The sequence below is a fragment of the Lactuca saligna genome, chromosome 9, assembly GCF_052625555.1.
Source record: "Lactuca saligna cultivar CGN05327 chromosome 9, ASM5262555v1, whole genome shotgun sequence".
Classification (NCBI taxonomy): Eukaryota; Viridiplantae; Streptophyta; class Magnoliopsida; order Asterales; family Asteraceae; genus Lactuca; species Lactuca saligna.
In genome coordinates this window covers 41,689,735-41,707,834 of record NC_136425.1, presented here as the reverse complement: position 1 = coordinate 41,707,834, position 18,100 = coordinate 41,689,735, and the positions used below count along the sequence as shown (strand labels likewise).

General features: G+C 32.7%; 3 protein-coding genes across 3 annotated transcripts; 2 read left to right on the top strand and 1 right to left on the bottom strand.

Moving 5' to 3' along the window:
- Window positions 1–1,069: 1,069 nt before the first annotated feature.
- Window positions 1,070–4,116, top strand: LOC145014960 (serine/threonine-protein phosphatase PP1-like). Its single transcript, XM_078973407.1, has 4 exons — window positions 1,070–1,446; window positions 2,470–3,029; window positions 3,507–3,743; window positions 3,816–4,116. The coding sequence occupies exons 1-4, from the start codon at window positions 1,272–1,274 to the stop codon at window positions 3,837–3,839; spliced, it is 996 nt and encodes a 331-aa protein (XP_078829533.1). The 5' UTR covers window positions 1,070–1,271; the 3' UTR covers window positions 3,840–4,116.
- A 6,192-nt stretch (window positions 4,117–10,308) lies between these two features.
- Window positions 10,309–11,866, top strand: LOC145017306 (G-type lectin S-receptor-like serine/threonine-protein kinase SD2-5). Its single transcript, XM_078975358.1, has 2 exons — window positions 10,309–11,259; window positions 11,342–11,866. Exons 1-2 carry the CDS (start codon window positions 10,466–10,468, stop codon window positions 11,445–11,447), a joined length of 900 nt encoding a protein of 299 aa, XP_078831484.1. The 5' UTR covers window positions 10,309–10,465; the 3' UTR covers window positions 11,448–11,866.
- Window positions 11,867–14,070: 2,204 nt separating this feature from the next.
- On the bottom strand, window positions 14,071–15,415 carry LOC145014130 (phosphoenolpyruvate carboxylase kinase 2-like). Its single transcript, XM_078972504.1, has 2 exons — window positions 14,503–15,415; window positions 14,071–14,397 (listed from the first exon to the last, which is right to left on the bottom strand). The coding sequence occupies exons 1-2, from the start codon at window positions 15,290–15,292 to the stop codon at window positions 14,351–14,353; spliced, it is 837 nt and encodes a 278-aa protein (XP_078828630.1). The 5' UTR covers window positions 15,293–15,415; the 3' UTR covers window positions 14,071–14,350.
- Between the last annotated feature and the right edge of the window lie 2,685 nt (window positions 15,416–18,100).

Below are 18,100 nucleotides of genomic sequence, written 5' to 3'. Positions count from 1 at the left end.
ATATGTTGTTACGCAAGTATGTTTATTCATGCATGATCCTTAAGAGCCTCATTTCACAACTCTAAAGCGTATTCTTTGCTACTTATAAGGCTCTTTGGATCATGACCTTTAGTTATATGTGTCTCCTTCTCATGGTCTTATAACATATTCGGACGCAGGTTGGTTGGCTACCCGACCACTCGACGGTCCACCTCCAGATACTATGTTTTCCTCGAAAACAACCTTCTCTCATGGTTGTCAAAACAACAATGCACTACATCTCGCTCCGGTGTAGATGATGGATATCGTGGCGTTGCAATTGTTGTTGCGGAAATCAGTTGGCTTCGCAACCTCCTTCGAGAGCTTCATTATCCTCCATTATCAGCCACTATTGTTTAGCGCGACAATGTATGTGTACTTATCTACTAATCTTGTTCAACACCAACAAACAAAGTATGTGTACTTATCGACATTCATTTTGTTCGGGACAAGGTTGTTATTAGTCATGTGCATGTTCTTCATGTTCCTTCATCATCGGAGTATGCAGACATCTTAACTAAGGGTCTACTCTCTACTTTGTTTTTTGATTTCACATCCAGTCTATGTCTTTATGTATCAGCCCATGACTTTGTCATTGTGTATATATACGTTTAGTCTTTATGTATCAGTCCATGGCCTTGTCATTGTGTATATATACTTTTATCTAATGATATATACTTTTATCTAATGGTTTCCAAGATTATGGAAAATATACCTAATACCTTGTGACGTCATGATTAGTTGCTATTTTGTTAGTTTACCTCATTGATCCTCTATGTTCGGTTGATGCATACTTGCCTAAATTTCTTGTATTGTAATGTTTGGCGTCCGTCTCTATAATTTTGTTTCTTTGTATTCCTATCAGTTATCCATTGTCTAAGGGGTTTGTTTGCAATGTTAGTCAAAGTGTAGGGGGGCTAAATTCTTTTTGTCAGCTTCCAGTGCTCTACAATATACAAGTGATGGCCCACTTTCACAACAGCCGTTAACAAGTCAGCTCTTCCTAGTCCCCACCTCATCCTCTATTAGATACCCATCCCCAGGGCACACGATTGACGTTTTTGCTCAATCTCTATCCGTCCAAAACGAATTCCCCTTTTCATCTCTTGTATATATCTGTTACCAATTGCCCAAAGTTAGGTTTTTACATATTCTCTCTCAATCTTTATTCCAAGAACCCACAAACCCATCTTTCCTTTCAACAATTTTCTGATAATTCATACACGGGTTGATCGATTCATCGGCATAAAAAGATGGAGCAGTCTGTTCTTGATAGTATAGTTCGTAGGTTGCTTGAAGTTAAAGGGAGACCTGGTAAGCAGGTTCAACTTGCCGAAACAGAAATCAAGCAACTTTGTGTTGTTTCCAGAGATATTTTCTTGCGACAGCCGAATTTGTTGGAACTCGAAGCTCCGATCAAGATTTGTGGTATCATTTTCGATTTTATTTTATGTATCTGTTTGAATTTCGATTTTACGTGATTTTAAAGGTTGATTTATATTGGATTGAAATCAAATATAGTTCAATACATGATTAATTTTGTTATTTTGTTATAATCCTTATGTGCATAGGGTTTGAGTTTTTGTTTACTCTGTAATGCTTAATTGCATCTTCTATCATCAATTTAAGCCTTGACCTTTAACAAACAGACCCCTTTTTTCATTATTGGAAATATTCGATTATTTTGCCTAATTTTAATAAGACAGTGTCAAATGGTTTCGAAAGTTGACATAGTGTTTTATAAAAGGTTTTCCTAACTTGGATGTTTTTATAACAATTTCTGAAGTCCATTAACCAAATTAGAAATGTGGCAAAGGTGCTTAGTTGTTATTGCAATTTGCTCTTTCATATGGACATTTCATGCAATTAGTTTTCATTCTAATATGTTTGATTGTAACTTAATATTATATTACAAATAGAAATACATTGGTGCTACATCCTTCACAAAATCTGTATCAAATTTCCTTCTAAAAAGTTCAAGCCATGACCTAAAAAGTCTTTACTTTTTCTAAAAATGGCATTAATTTTCTTTTTGAATTCTTTTGGTGTGGCCTTTTACTTTGAACATCTTATAGTTTATTTTATCCAAAGGTTATAATTTCTATGGTGGAGTTACTAATAGTCTTTCAAACTTTTATGTTGTGAAATGTTTGATGCATAGTGAATAAGATCACTTATTAGAATCTTTGCATTTTTGTAAGTTTCTAAGTACTAACATACATTGTTTTATACCATATATGGATGTGTGTTTTATAACTTATTATGTGATTAGTGCTTTTAATTAGGGTAGTAGAGTAGTATAGGCCCCCTTTGTCCCTTTCCCCCTACCCTTTTCTCTCTTGTGTGTGTAAGCTTTTTGCTTTATTGTCAGTATCTGCTTTCTGCTTTATTGTTTGTATCTGCTTTCTGCTTTATTGTCTGTATTTGCTTTCTGATTGTTTATAATATCAGGCGACATCCACGGGCAATATTCGGATCTTTTACGCCTATTTGAATACGGTGGACTACCACCTCGATCCAATTACTTATTCCTAGGTGACTATGTTGACCGAGGGAAACAAAGCCTAGAGACCATATGCCTTCTTCTTGCCTACAAAATAAAATACCCAAACAACTTCTTTCTTTTACGTGGAAACCATGAATGTGCTTCTATAAACCGTATATACGGATTCTATGATGAATGTAAAAGGCGATACAATGTTAAGTTATGGAAGATCTTTTCAGACTGCTTCAATTGTTTACCCGTGGCTGCTCTTATTGATGAAAAGATTCTTTGCATGCATGGTGGACTTTCACCCGATCTTAATAATTTGGATCAAATTAGAAAGTTGAAAAGGCCAAGTGATGTTCCCGATGGTGGTTTGCTTTGTGATTTATTGTGGTCGGATCCTTGTAAAGATGTTAAGGGATGGGGGATGAATGATCGTGGAGTTTCGTATACTTTTGGTGCTGATATTGTCACCGATTTTCTTCAGAAACATGATCTTGATCTTGTTTGTCGTGCTCATCAGGTTTTGTTATCTTCACTTTCTATACATAACAAATGATTCATCATTTGATGATAAATGCACATTGAGAAAAAGCTTGTTTGAGTTTAGGAATATTTCAAAGTAATTTGATATAGTTACTAAAGCTATGTTTTGCGTACTAGCTGAAAAGGTAGCTTTTAGCTGAAAAGCTAACTAATAAAAAATGATGTTTGGTAAAAACTAACTGAAAGATATAAAATGACATAAAAGGAATTTAGAAGAATAGGTTTTTTATAATTAATTAAGGGTATACTTGGAAAAATTTTAAAAAACTCTTGAAAAGCTAGTTTAAATAGCTGTTTAAAAAGCTAGCTTATAAGCTACTTTTTGGCTTGCCAAACATGACAGCTTAAAAAAACTCGAAAAATAAGTTGGCTTATCAGTTAGCTGATAAGCCAACTTATTTAGGCTGTGTTTGTGACGCGACAAACACAGCCTAAATCCTGATATGAATTGCAGGTAGTTGAAGATGGATACGAGTTCTTTGCAAATAGGCAACTTGTAACGGTTTTTTCAGCACCAAATTACTGTGGAGAATTTGATAATGCTGGAGCAATGATGAGTGTTGATGAGACTCTTATGTGTTCATTCCAAATCCTAAAACCCGCTGAAAAAAAGTCAAAATTCAACTCCGGAATCAGCCTCTTCGGTAGCACAACAACATCTAAACCCGGAAACACTCCACCCGGAATCAAGGTATAAAATGTCCAAAACGCCCTCCATTATATGTGTACGATTGTTGGTTTTTTATTTGGTTACGTTTTGCAGTCTTTTATGGGAGCAAGAGTATGAGACATGAAGGATGCCGATATTGAAGGGTAAAATTGGAGATATATATTAGGAGGGAATTAATAAAGGTTTTACCTTTTGATTATCTAAAGATGGGGTTGAGATTAGGTGAAATGTTTTTATTTGTTGTTGATGGTTGTATTGTATGTAGTTATATATATATATTTATATACGTACCCCTGATCCCTAACCACATTTCTTGATAAATTACGGGGGCAAATAAAATGGTGAGTTGGTATAATTTGATTTGCTAATCTATAAATACGTTTTAAGAATCTCATATTTGGTTTTTGGTAGTGTGTTAGAGGGTGAAATTATTGATAGAAAGGTAATAAGTGCCAGCTTTCAAAGGTAATAGAAAAGAAGTCAAACGGAAACAACGAAATTATCAAAGATTAATAGATTCACAATCACCAATTCATTAATAAATGGTAACACTATCAACCTTCATGGTTCTTTTACCTTCACCTTCAAGTATGGCCATTCTTTGGCATATATTTGGGTTTTAGTTCACTTGCATCTGATACCATTTATTGGAACAATTTGGATCAAGTGTATGCTAATTAAGAGGTTCACAAAAACTGTGGTGTAACTTGGGGCTTTGTTGCTGTAAAAAACAGGAAGAAAAGAAACAACAAAAACATAAGAATATAGGTGAAGAGAAGTTGACAAAAAGCAAGTTTTTACTTTAAATTGAAGAAGACATGAAACGTAGAGCTTAAAATTCATTAAAAGTGTAATGGGATTTTTAAAAAAGCCTAAACACTTCTAATATTTTAATAAGCTCTGGCTCGAAAATGGTTATCAATAAGCTAATTTAGCTCAATATGCATACACCGCTGAATTGCATCCCAAAACATATTAAAAAAAAAACATCGGATCAGAAGAGCTTGACAAGCTTAAAAATCAAAAATGGTGAGGCGAGCTGAAAACGAGCCGAATCGGGTCAAATTATAACCATCGGGTGATGAACGCCGTACAATTTACAAAAGTGGTCTTGGAAATTTTTGTTAATTTTATTTTCATTATCAAAAGTTTAAAGAACAAAAAAAGGCATGTTTTTGTTTTATATCTTTAGTGCAATATAAATATTGCATAAGATCGAAAAAGAAATGAATATATTCGATCAAATCCAAGTGTTTTTAAAATTACACTTTAGCATCTCTCGCATAAAAATATTTTTTAATAAAATAAATGTTTAATAAAAGTTACAAAAGTAATCAAAATAAAAGACTTTTAACAAGATAACCACATGTTTTACTCTTTATACAAAGTAATCATATACTTCACTAGGCATGTTATTCATTTTATGAGTTTGTTTGCAAAATAATCATAAAACTATAACGCAATTCTTTTGAAGGTTGTTAAGAGAATGAAAACAATGAAAGATCCGATCAACAACCCTCTTAAATCTTTTCAGTTTATTTACTGATTTTTTACTTTGCAAAATTCTCTCTAGATTTTTTTATTGAAGGATCAATGACATAAAAGCTCTTAAGTTTGTAATAAATATTTGGTTTTATCTTTTAGACTTAGGGAGCGTTTAATAACTTCTAGCTTCTAGTGTTTGACAAAACGCTCCGTTTTGAACAGAAAGTCTCGTTTGACTCTACAAGCTTCTAGTGTTTAGTTTAAACAAAACGCTTCAAACTCAAATGTTACTTCACGTAACGTTATCTAGCTACCCGCTACTAACAGTTTTTGCCGAACACGCTATAAATATTTGTTCTAGGTTCCTCACGTAACTCAAATGCTATAAGTGTTATATCTTTTAAAGCTTTTTGTTTGACATTTCAACAAATATAATATGAAAAAATAAATATTCTCCTATATTTTCTTCCTACTTATCATGTTATCCATGTGAAATTGTGACACGTGTCATATTTGGATTAGATTAATGATATTTTAATACACTTGTCATCATTTCAAATATTCATATTCTAATCTTCCTATACTAATAAAAAAGTAGTTTGTTTGTCATGTATCATCATGTTAGACATTGTAATTAATATCATGTCACTTGTCAATCTATTAATTATCCATTTCAAATTTTATATTTTAAATTTCTCATTTTAGTTACATTAAATTAGTAATATTAGAGTAAAAAATAAAATAAAATGTATATAAATTATAAGACGATATAATTTTACGTATTTGTTTGAATCAACGATTATAATTTTATATATAACTAAAAATATCTCTTAATTAATAAGTTATTTAAAATAATTAATTAATAGTTTTGATTTTTTACTTAAAAAGTTTAATTAATTTATTAACCGTGATTCCCATGTGTTATAAAGTAGTATTCTAATAAATGAATAGTTTTAATCTTCTGTTATTAAATGTCAACTTCTCATTAATATTATATCATGTGTCATGTAGATATATTAAGCAGCTCATTTCACAACTCAAATTTACATTTTCTAATTATATATTAAATTTGAAGTTATAATAACTTTAAAATTTTGATATATCTCTTAATTAATAATTTATTTAAGATAATTGATTAATAATTATAAATTTTTATTATAAAACTTTAATTAATTTTATAACCGTGAAATGGGTTATAAACTATATGTAGGAAGAAAAATAGGACGATATTTAATTTCTCATATGGCATAACTTAAATACATACATTATCCACTTTAAACCACATAAAAAACCCGACAAATTGTGTGGAACTCAAGCTTCAAAATAAGATCCTATATCACAAAACTTACTGATTATACTTCCGTCGCAACGCACAGCTTCAAAACCTCGTTATTATAGATGGTTTTATATACTAAAAAAACTAATGTTTTAAAAATCGGTTTTTTAGTTGAACGGATATGACGATTAGTTTCCGGTTCAACCATCGGGTCAACCCGATATCTAGAATATTCATGTATTTTCTTATTTTTATGTATACACAAAAGTTCTAACATTAAAAATACATATAAAAACAAGTTGTAGATCACTCTAAAGACATTAAAAATATATACATAACCATTCGTTTTACATCAAAAAAATAAAATAAAAAATATAACACCGACACAAAATATAGTTATAGATATATACACACATCAAAAAACTTCATAACATTTATCATATTTTTTTATGTTTATGAGAGATTTATATAAATGTGAAACAACCACCAAAGTTTGTTATGCAAAATGTTTCATTTCCATATGTTTATTATTTTTTATTCAATTCATCTGGTTCAACCGATTGGTTTGATTTTTTTGTAAAAACCAATCGGTTAGTTCCGATCTAGAAATAGACTTAAAACTGGTATTAGTTAAATCGCTCCCTTCACCGGTTCCCAGTCCAACCTGTTCAACCGGACGGTGTGAACCTGTTTTTAAAACATTAAAAAAGAACCCAATAATACTTGCTTTTCTAACACAAAGATTGTAAATTTAATCATATATTTAAGTTTTTTTTTTAAACAACCCATCTTACTGAGAACCTTTTGCAATTATGTAATATAACAAGTAGATAACGAAACAATTCTAAACTGTAATATGAAAATGGATCAAGTAGAGTTTAAATTTTTAAATCAATTTACCAATTTACTAAAGTTTACAACATGCAGGTAAAATCAAATACCATTGTTTTTTTTTTTTTTTCAACCAACAGTTAACATATTATGTTAAAAAAAATATATGAATATGTTACCCCTAAAATAAAACAGAATTCTCACTTGCTTGGATTGTGCATACAGGCACTTTACTTACTGATGTTACAAATTAATTTTCTTCTCATGACCTTAAATCTTTTTTGAAGTTCCTAATTAACTCTTTATAACAAAGTACAATCCTACTGCATATTATCTCATGCCAACTGTACGTACATCCGCAGCATCACACTAGTTCTTAACAAATGGTATACCACATGGACCAGATTTGTACTTTACTCAAAATGTTTGTATATAATGTGATCGATAAACCTCCAGCATTCCTATTTGACTCTTGTTCAAATTCTACAAGAGAGGATTGCTATTTACCTTCTGAGCTTTTTACAATGACGAGTCTTGATGCAGGCATACTTCCAGTTCCACACAATATTTCGGCTTTTACAAAAGTACATAATGTAACTTCAACTCCTTTGTCTATACCCCGATCTCATGGTCGATCACCAAAGAGAAAAACTAAAGTTGCAATAGTTCTCAGTTCCACAATTGGAAGTCTTATACTTGTTATTGTGGTCGTAGGTTTTTACTAAATTCATAGTTCAAAAGAAAAGTATGGATAGTGAAAGTGAAGAAGAGTATCTAGATCAAGTTTCAGGAATACCCACTCGGTTTTCCCATGAAAAACTAAAAACAGCCATAAAAAGTTTCAGTAAAAAGCTTGGGGAGGGGGGATTTGGATCAGTTTTAGAAGGGACTCTCAAAGATTGCAGTAAAATGTCTTCAAGGTCTTGTGCATGTTGAGGTTGAGTCCATCACGTGAATCTAGTTCAACTTAGAGGATTCTGTGCTCAGAGATCACAACGACTTCTCGTGTATGAATTCATGAGTAACTGATCATTAGACCAGTGGATCTACAATGGAGACCGGAAGCAGGTTCTTGAATGGAAATGTAGAAAGAAAATTGTTCTTGATATAGCAGAAGGTTTAACATATCTTCATGAAGACTATAGGCAAAAAATCATCCACCTCGATATGAAACCTGAAAACATACTCCTAGATGAAGATTTCAATGCCAAAGTATCGGATTTTGGGTTGTCTAAGCTCAAGAGATCACAACCAATGTTGCCTTTAGATCGAGGTTCTTGTGTATCGTTGGAAATGGACTAGAAGATTGTGATGCAGACATAGGAGATGAACATGAACTTACATTATAAAAGCATAGCATTCTGATGAATTTGGATCAACAATCATCATTCCAGCAGCTCTGAAGTTATCTGACATTCCCCACTTTGAAGAATCGGAATCATACTAAACTAGAGTTGCTTTGACATGCTTGTTTGTGGCCGAAGTTGAGCTTTCCATGTAGATCCAATTATCCGATTGCAGTGAGATTCAACAGTGCAATGGGGTGAACAGGATAATATAGCAGGTGGCATGATATCAGATGCACTGTTGGTATGAGGTGCAGGTTCCATTACAGAAGAATCCACAGGCGAATGATACGTTGCGAAATTTCAAAACTATAGAAATACTGTCTGTTACCAAAGATATACCATCTTCAGTCCAAAACTGCAAATACGCGAAGCAAAAAAGTAAAGAAAAGGAACGAGAGAAGAGAGACTCACAGCGGATTTCAATAACCTTCTGCTTCTTCTTAAGTCATGAGATTCGATTAAGGAATCGCTTTTCAAAACCGAGCTTGAAGATGGTTAGGTCAATAAGGGGTGCTATTTTATAGACATTCGATACTTCATTCCACTTTTTCTTTTTGTCCATCACTATTCGTATTCACCCATACCACTTTTGCTATTTTACAACACTCCATACTCCATACTCCGTTACACTTTTTGCTTTTTGTCATCACTATTCAGTATTTTACCCACGCCCCTCTTGCTATTTTACAGACACTCCATACTCTATTCCACTTTTCGTTTTTATCCATCACTATTTACTATTTACACATGCCACTTTTGTTATTTACAGACACTCCTTACTCCATTCCACTTTTCGCTTTTTGTCCATCACTATTTAGTATTCACCCATACCCATGCCATTTTTGCTTTTTGTTTATTTAGTATTCATCCATTCCACTTTTGCTTTCTTTTTTCTTCTAAATCACTCTTCACAATTCAGTATTAAAAAGGGGGTTCGGGTTGGACAACATTATTTTCCATTTTCAAACTATGTTGTATTGTTTCAATTTTTAATAAAAATAATAATTTTAAATTTTAACTTTTTTTTATTAACAAAATAACAATCAAAAAACAGAAATTAGTAATCTAACCATAATCTAACCATATATATATATATATATATATATATATATATATATATATATATATATATATATATATATATATATATATATATATATATATATATATATATATATTGAAAATGGAAAATAATATTGCCCAACCCGAAGCCCCTTTTTAATACTATATATATATATATATATATATATATATATATATATATATATATATATATATATATATATATATATATATATATATATATATATATATATAGAGAGAGAGAGAGAGAGAGAGAGAGAGAGAGAGAGAGAAAAGGATAGCCAAATTTCTATGAGGATGATGAGATGGCAGAAATTGTAGTTGATACTGGATTACTAGTCTAATATTGTATTACTATAAATCATAGAGAAATAAAAGAAAAATTAAGTTGAGAGGCAAAATAATCATTTTAAATTAAAAAATGAAACCGGGGGAATGAAAACAACAACAGAACTCTTTTTTGGACCCAATTCCAAACAAATGGACCAGATTTGTAAATTTATCGAAAAGTTTAAATATAGAAAATGTGCAGTGACTTGGAAACAACGAGGAATACGATATACCACATGATTTTTCCACCATTTAACGAGAGGTAGACTTGGCCCGAAATGAGTCAATTGTAGCATGTACTTGAGCTTTTGGAACCTCCTCATATGTTAGCTTAGATAATTATTTCATATGTTTAATTTCATATATTGTTGTGGGTTAATTATTTAGTGATGAGGGCAGCTTGGATCTGTAACTTTTTCTTTGGCTTCTTTCTCATCTTCTCATCCATCCCTGCTCAACGTGATTACTTTTCTGCAGATCTTTCGACCACATGGATCAACGATGAATCTTCTAACCCTTCCTCCACTTCCTCAGATGCCACAAGCGTCACAGTCATTCTTCTTGAAAATTACAGCTCTAGCAGTTACGGATTCACTTGTGGCTTCTTCTGTAATGGAGCCTACACAATTTACCTCTTTGCCATTCTTCTCAATCAATATGATCCAAGAGTCATATGGTCGGCCAATCGAGACAATCCGGTCAGTAAAGGTGCAATCCTGAATTTCACTGCAGCGGGAGAATTGGTGTTACAGGATGCCGATGGAAGCATAGTTTGGACAACAAACACTACAGGGAAATCTGTTGCTGGAATGAAGCTAAATGATAATGGAAATCTGGTATTGTTTGATAGCCATAACTCGATGGTTTGGCAATCTTTTGATCACCCAACAGAATGTTTGGTGAAAGGGAAAAAATTATATCAATTACAGAAGCTCATACCTAGTGAAGATATGCAATCACATGGTATAGAAGTTACAGAGATGATGAAAGTGGCTTCATGGTGTTTGCAGACTGATTTTACGAGAAGACCTTCAATGTCATATGTGGTGAAGGTGTTAGAGGGAGTAATGAATATTGAATCGAACTTGGATTACAATTTCTTGGATCCAAGAGTGCAGAAAACAGCAATAGATCATGAGAAGATCTCGAAACCAATGTCGCCTTCCATTCTATCAGGGCCAAGGTGAGTTAGAAGAGTTAGAATAAGGTTCTTGTTGATCAATTCTTAGGATCCTTATAATGCTTTTGTCTTTGTTTTTTTCAAGAACAATTAAAGTGAAACTTATGAACGCATTTCCTTCCAAGAGATATCCATCTCTTTATGTTGGACGGAGTGGCAGCGGGTTGGTGGCTCTTATGCACATCTTGTAGAACCAATTCTCCGATCGCAATGAGATCCAGTATTGCACAGGTGCCAATATGATAGTCTGGGTTAGCACACCAAATGACTAGATGGAACCTATAGCAGGTGGAAACGATATTCGATGGTGGAGGGTCCATTGCAGAAGAATTTACAAGCAAATAATGTGGTGCCAAATTCCAAAATTATAAAAAGAAATTATCGATTACTTAGAGGATATCATGTTCTTCTCAAAGCAAACATAAAAAACTGCAATAAATTGACCAAAAATAAGAAAGAAAAGGGAAAAAAGAAAGAGACATGCAGTAGAGTTCTCGAGCATAGATAAAAACCCTGCCACTGATAAATTTTCACCTACTGATTATCCCTATTCATGAAAATCAATTGAGGGGATGGCTTTTGATCAACCGAATTTTAAATGGAAATCCAAATGCCCCATTCCTAAATATTATTATCTCTCTTCCAAATTAATTGTCTATACTTAATTTTTGAAGTATTTATTCTTCAATTTTAACTTTAAATATTTTTTTTTGATAGATAATACTTGATGCAAAGTATAAATGAATTATATTTTAAATGTTTTTTCATTATTGTAAGTTTCATCAAGTAATATATAACACAAATAAAAATATTTAAGATCAAAATTGAAGAAAAAAAGTTCAAAAATCAAAAGTTGACAAATAATTTTGGACAGAGAGAGTATAAGGTTTAAGTTTTGAAAATGGGTTGCAATTAGGTCAAACTATAACCATCAGGTGATGAATGTCGTAGAAAAGTGGTCTTCGGTTTTGGATTGTCAAAGTTTACAAAAAAAACTTTAGGTTTGCTTAATGTCATGAAAGAAATATAAATAATTAAATATTGCACAAATACTTTTGGAGATTAAATATCTTCCTATCCATTTGAAATGATGATAAATGTATTAAAATATTATTAATTTTATCTAAATATGAAACATATCATCATTTTATATGGATAAGAAGAAAATATAATATGATATTTAATTTCTCTTTTTTTTTTTTATATCAAAACCATAAAAAATGTCTTAATTATTTTTGTAATTTTCTCAAACGTTAAATATATTTAAAACACAAAAGATTAAAAAAAAAAGCAACTGAGTCATTCTATGTCTTATAGAAAAACATATAACTAAGTTTGTAATTTACTCAAAAATAATTTACCTTGAGATGTGAGCTTGAATTAATGACAGTAAAAAAAACAGTTCAACTTTCGATTGCAATAACGACAGAAGAATGATTCAAGCGACTGAACTTCAATTTTTTGTAGGTATGTATAGATTATAATTCATACCCTAATGATTGTATATTGGTTTTTTTTTCTTTAACTAACTAATGATTAGATTATAATTATACATTTTATATTTATTTACTTCATGATAATATAATAATGTTTATAATTTTTTATCTATTAGATTGTGGGGTGTGGTAATGATATTACAGCCAGTATGCATACGTGGAGCATATTACTGCCGATGAACACCACCCCTTATCCATTTGATTTGTCGCGAGTAGCTTTCATCGGTGAAAGTATATCGATTTCTCTTTCCTCTTTTACCATTCAAACCAGGGGCGGAGCTACTATGTAGCCCGGGGTAGCCCGGGATACCCCTCCAATTTTCTTGTCAAATATAAATTTCGTGTGTTTTTTTTTCGGAAATCCGTCACAAATCCGTTGGAAATCCGTCACAATTCGTCACTAATCCGTCAGCAATCCATCACAAAGCCTGATAATTATAAATTTAGTGTAAATTCACTGGTTTAGTGACGATTTTGTGACGAAAACTTCTTTTGGTAACAAAAAATTTCTAATAGTGCAACGACTAAAGAATTTGTGCAACTCCTGATTTTTCTTTCTCGGTCCGCTAGTGATTCAAACTCTCTATTTCTTACTCATTCACTCTAATCATTTTGTCATTGGAAAAAATGACACTATCATCTTATGTATCTAATGGTAAAAATTGTGTGACGCTTATGTATCTAATGGTAAAAATTGTGTGACACTACATATGTAGTGATAGTGAGCGAAGATAATGATGTCGTTGCGTTGGAAAGTGTTGATTTTGTGACGGAAACTTCTTTTGGTAACAAAAAATTTCTAATAGTGCAACGCCTAAAGAATTTGTGCAACTCCTGATTTTTCTTTATGGATCCGCCACTGATTCAAACTCTCTATTTCTTCCTCATTCACTCTAATCATTTTTGTCATTGGAAAAAATGACACTATCACCTTATGTGTCTAATGGTAATAATGGTAAAAATTGTGTGACACTACATAGTGATATTGAGCGAAAATAATGATGCGGTTGTGTTGGAAAGTGTTGATTTGGATTCCATTCAATTCATAAATGCTAGAATGTATTACAACTTTTTTTTTTAATATTTAAGTTTTATGGTATTTTGATATTAGATGAATTCAATTAAAATTTTGAATATTTGGTATTTTTATTCATTGTTGAACACAATTAAACTTTGTATGTTTAGTATTAAATATTAATTGACTAGAGAGTTGGGGTTTGAGGAAAAGTTGTTAGAAGTGAATAACAAGTTATAAGAGTGTATAAATTTTGATTCCATTGTTAACACATGTAGTCATCATCATCATGCAACAATTGAATTTTAGACAAAGATGGACGATTCCATATCTTTTCTACAAAAAGAAGGTCAAGTACATTCTCATCATCATAACTCATTGCAAAGTTCTATCCCTCCCTCCCTCCTAGTTGATTAGTTTCTCATCTCTTACCATATTTACAACGTTTACTTCTCTCGTCATTATTTATTCTCCAAACATTTACAAAACTGATCATTACCTTATTCACCTACAAGCAAGCTTTATCTTACTTCTTATGTTTTCTTTATAGCTTGAAGAAGAAAGGAGCATATTTCAGTTTAAATCAGCCACTTGATCGATTCGCACCTCCATTTATAACCCATGGATGCCCTTCAAGAATATTCAACAAAATCATTCAATCATTACCCAACAAACACTCACAGATTTTCAAATTATGAAAATAAACCTTAGAAGAAAACGAGATATATGTCTTACTTGAAACTTGTTCGACTGAAAATCGCCTAGAAGCATCCTTGCAAAGCATTTTCCGCAACAGATCCTTCGCTTCAGGTGAAACTGACCTGAAAATTCTCGCCGGAAACCTTAAATTCCCTCGCAAAACAGCCTCAAATGTCTCAACCGACGTTTCACCATAAAACGGAGGAACTCCGCCTAATAAAATGTACAGAATCACACCGGCACTCCAAACGTCGACCTTCTCATTATACTCTCTCCCCAACAAAACCTCCGGTGCAACATAGTACGGCGTGCCAACTACTCCGGTCATCGTTCCACGTTCAGTCATCCCGAACCACTCCGCCGATCCGAAGTCCGCCAGCTTCAATTTCCCGGTTGAATCAAATAACACATTATCCGGCTTAATGTCCCGATGTGCAATGCCTAATCTATGACAATAACTAATCGCTTCAATCAACGGAGTGAAAATCGAAAGCGCTTCAGACTCTGAAAACGCGCCACCGCGTTTCGAGATGCGATCGTAGAGATCCGGACCATCACAAAGATCAACCACCATATGGATCCATTTCTCGTCTTCGTAGAGACGATGAATCTGAATCACATGAGCTTTTCCGGCGAGGACGCGGAGGACTTTCGGCTCTCTGTTGACGCATTCCCGATCCGTGGAGTCAGAGAGGAGACGCTTGTCAATCGATTTACATGCAAAAGCTTCACCAGAAGTTAGTGAAAAACAACGATATATGATCCCGAACTGACCTCGGCCGAGTTCTTCACAGAGCTTGTAATCGTTCTCCAAGCTCTCTGGCATGGCTGTGGTCGTCACATTAACTCCGACGGCTGTTAATGAAGAGAGATTTAGAGAGAAGATGGAGGAGAGCGGTGAAGTCCAGGTTGCGACTGTGTGAGGGAGAGAGTGGTTATAGAGAGAGAGGAAGTGAGCAAACAAATAGTATGCGAACGGTTAAATTCGGTACAGGTTTTAGGCGTGAGGTGACACGTGCCGTAAAAGACTGGTGTTTTCTCACGTGGACTGTTGGTAATTGATATGACAAATTTGCCCTTTTGTGATGTACACGTGTCCTGGTGTCGCAGAGTACATAGGCGATGAGAGGTGATGTGTATCTCGTCCTTGTAGTTTGTGTAAATGCTACTTACAGCCGTTGCAGTTTAATACCTTTTTTTCTATATAAAAACTGCAACATATATGCATTGACGTGTCTATTTTTTATTATTATTCATTTGTAAAATATATTTTTATTGAAAGTATGTATGCACAGCTGTACCCCAAAATAAATTTTATATATTACACTTTATATATTAATTTTCTATATATAAATAATATTAATTATCTTGCACCCATAGTTTGAAACCTCTAATTATCCCCTGCAACCCCTGCTGTAAAATCCTACGTCCGCCTAGTTTTTTTTCTTCTCATGAATCAAAGCGATCTTATCAAGAGTTTAGAGACAATAACAAGGTCGATTCCACCATCCATTTGAAAACTTTAAAAAAATAAAAAATAAAATTCTAATTTCAAGAGGCTTCATGCTTTTATCCATATTTTGATTGTTCAAATGTTATTTTAAATTTTGATTATGTTTGTATCCAATATTAAAATTTCTGACTCCGCCATTGTGTATACATATATGGATATCAAAATAATAGACATTATTTGTTCTCAGATTGCTTTTATATTAGCTGATACATAATAGGTTTAGTCTACGATAAAAAATCTAACGATTAATGAGTGAAATTTCACTCATGAGCTTTATCGTTCACACCTTGAAACACATAAAATATTATTAGTTACATTTATTGATCTTATATATGGGCTTTATAATTAGCTAATTGTGAGCCTTTAGATGGTACAATTTACAATTTATACAATAGGCTTAAAAAATCGAAAACAAGCATAATAACAACTCATTTCACCTTGTTTTAATATTGATATACCATCATAAAATAACACGAAGTAGCTAAAAGATGAATAAGAAAAAAGTACATCTCAATAATAAATACGTATTGGGTGTGGATGATAAATTATTCATAATATGAAAATATCTAATCATGTTTATGAAATTGAGGGACTGTTACGCAATTAAAATTGTTCATGAAAAGCGTTGGGTTTTGATTTGTTGGATGTCACGTGTGTGATAAGTGGAAAATGACAAATTTGTCATATCTCATTCCCATCGTGGACTCCGTGTCAATATAGGTAAACAGGAGTTGTCGACCACCTTATAACAAGACGAGTAATATGTAAAGTGTAAACTAGCTTTTTTATACATTTTACTTGGTAGTTATTTTTAAGGTAATTTACGGGTTTCCTTTTTATTTTTTAAAAACTACGTAGTTTGTATATAGGGAAAATGACTCTTGAGGGTAATTAACTTTTGCGTTTGTACTCATTTGGTCCCTTTTCTTTTTTTTGTATTCAATATACCATCGAACTTGTTGTTGGTGTTTACCATAGCCCTTTTGACCGGCTTTTGACCTGTGATAGCCGGTCAAAGGGTTATGGTGAACACAAACAACAAGTTCGATGGTATATTGAGTACAAAAAAAAAAGAAAGGGACCAAATGAGAACAAACGCAAGAGTTGGTTACCCTCCTGATTCATTTTCCCTTTACTCATTTACAACAAATCTCACATCATCTCCTACTGATATTAATGACTTTATCATATTCATTCTTGCTTCTCTTCAAAACATAACTCACGAAAGGACATTATTCATGCATGTACAACTTTGTAATGCACTTGAATATTTATTAGGGGAATCTTGACTAAGTAGGCGTATTTCATGACTACATTTACATTTGCAATCAAATGATTTATCGTATCATGGATTCTAGATAAGTCTACAAACGAGTGGAATCACAAGTGCTGTGATTTTTGAGTTTACTTAGCTTTAAGATCGAACTCATGGGATAAGATGTTGGATAAGGTGTCTAAGTTCATAACTTATTTGGTATATACTTGATCCGACTCGGCATGATCCATTTGGGTTGCACTTCACCCGAACTATTTATGGATAATTTTATGAGAGTTATACACATATGATTATTAATATATTATAAGTTATAATATATTAATATGAAGTCATGTTATTTAATTAGTCTCAGTCTTAAATTAATTATGAATTAATTTAGAGATTAAAAAGAAGACTAATTAGATTGTGGGCTATTGGTTTTATATGGTGTGGGCTAACACTCATTTGTTAATGGGCTAGGCTTGTATGGAAGTCCATGGATGATCCATGGAGCTTTTAACCCATGGATCCTTGGAAAAGGAAAGGTCATGGGTTATTAGGGTTTCACCCTAACCATGCACACTATATAAGCATGCTTATGTTGCATGAAATAGCTACTAGTGTGTGTGTTTGTGTGTGGTTGAAATTATAGTGTGTATACACTCTCTCAAAGTTTTCCAAGTGTTTGTGGTGATTTGTGATTCCATTTGAGGCATTCACACTATTGGTGCTTGGCCCTCAAACTCCTTAAGAATCAAACTCATCAAAAAGGTACGTAATCTCATCTAATTCTTTTATGTTTAAAAGTACCCCATGCCATGTTAGATAGGTTATGAACCTTGGAAAATTATTATTTTTCATGTATT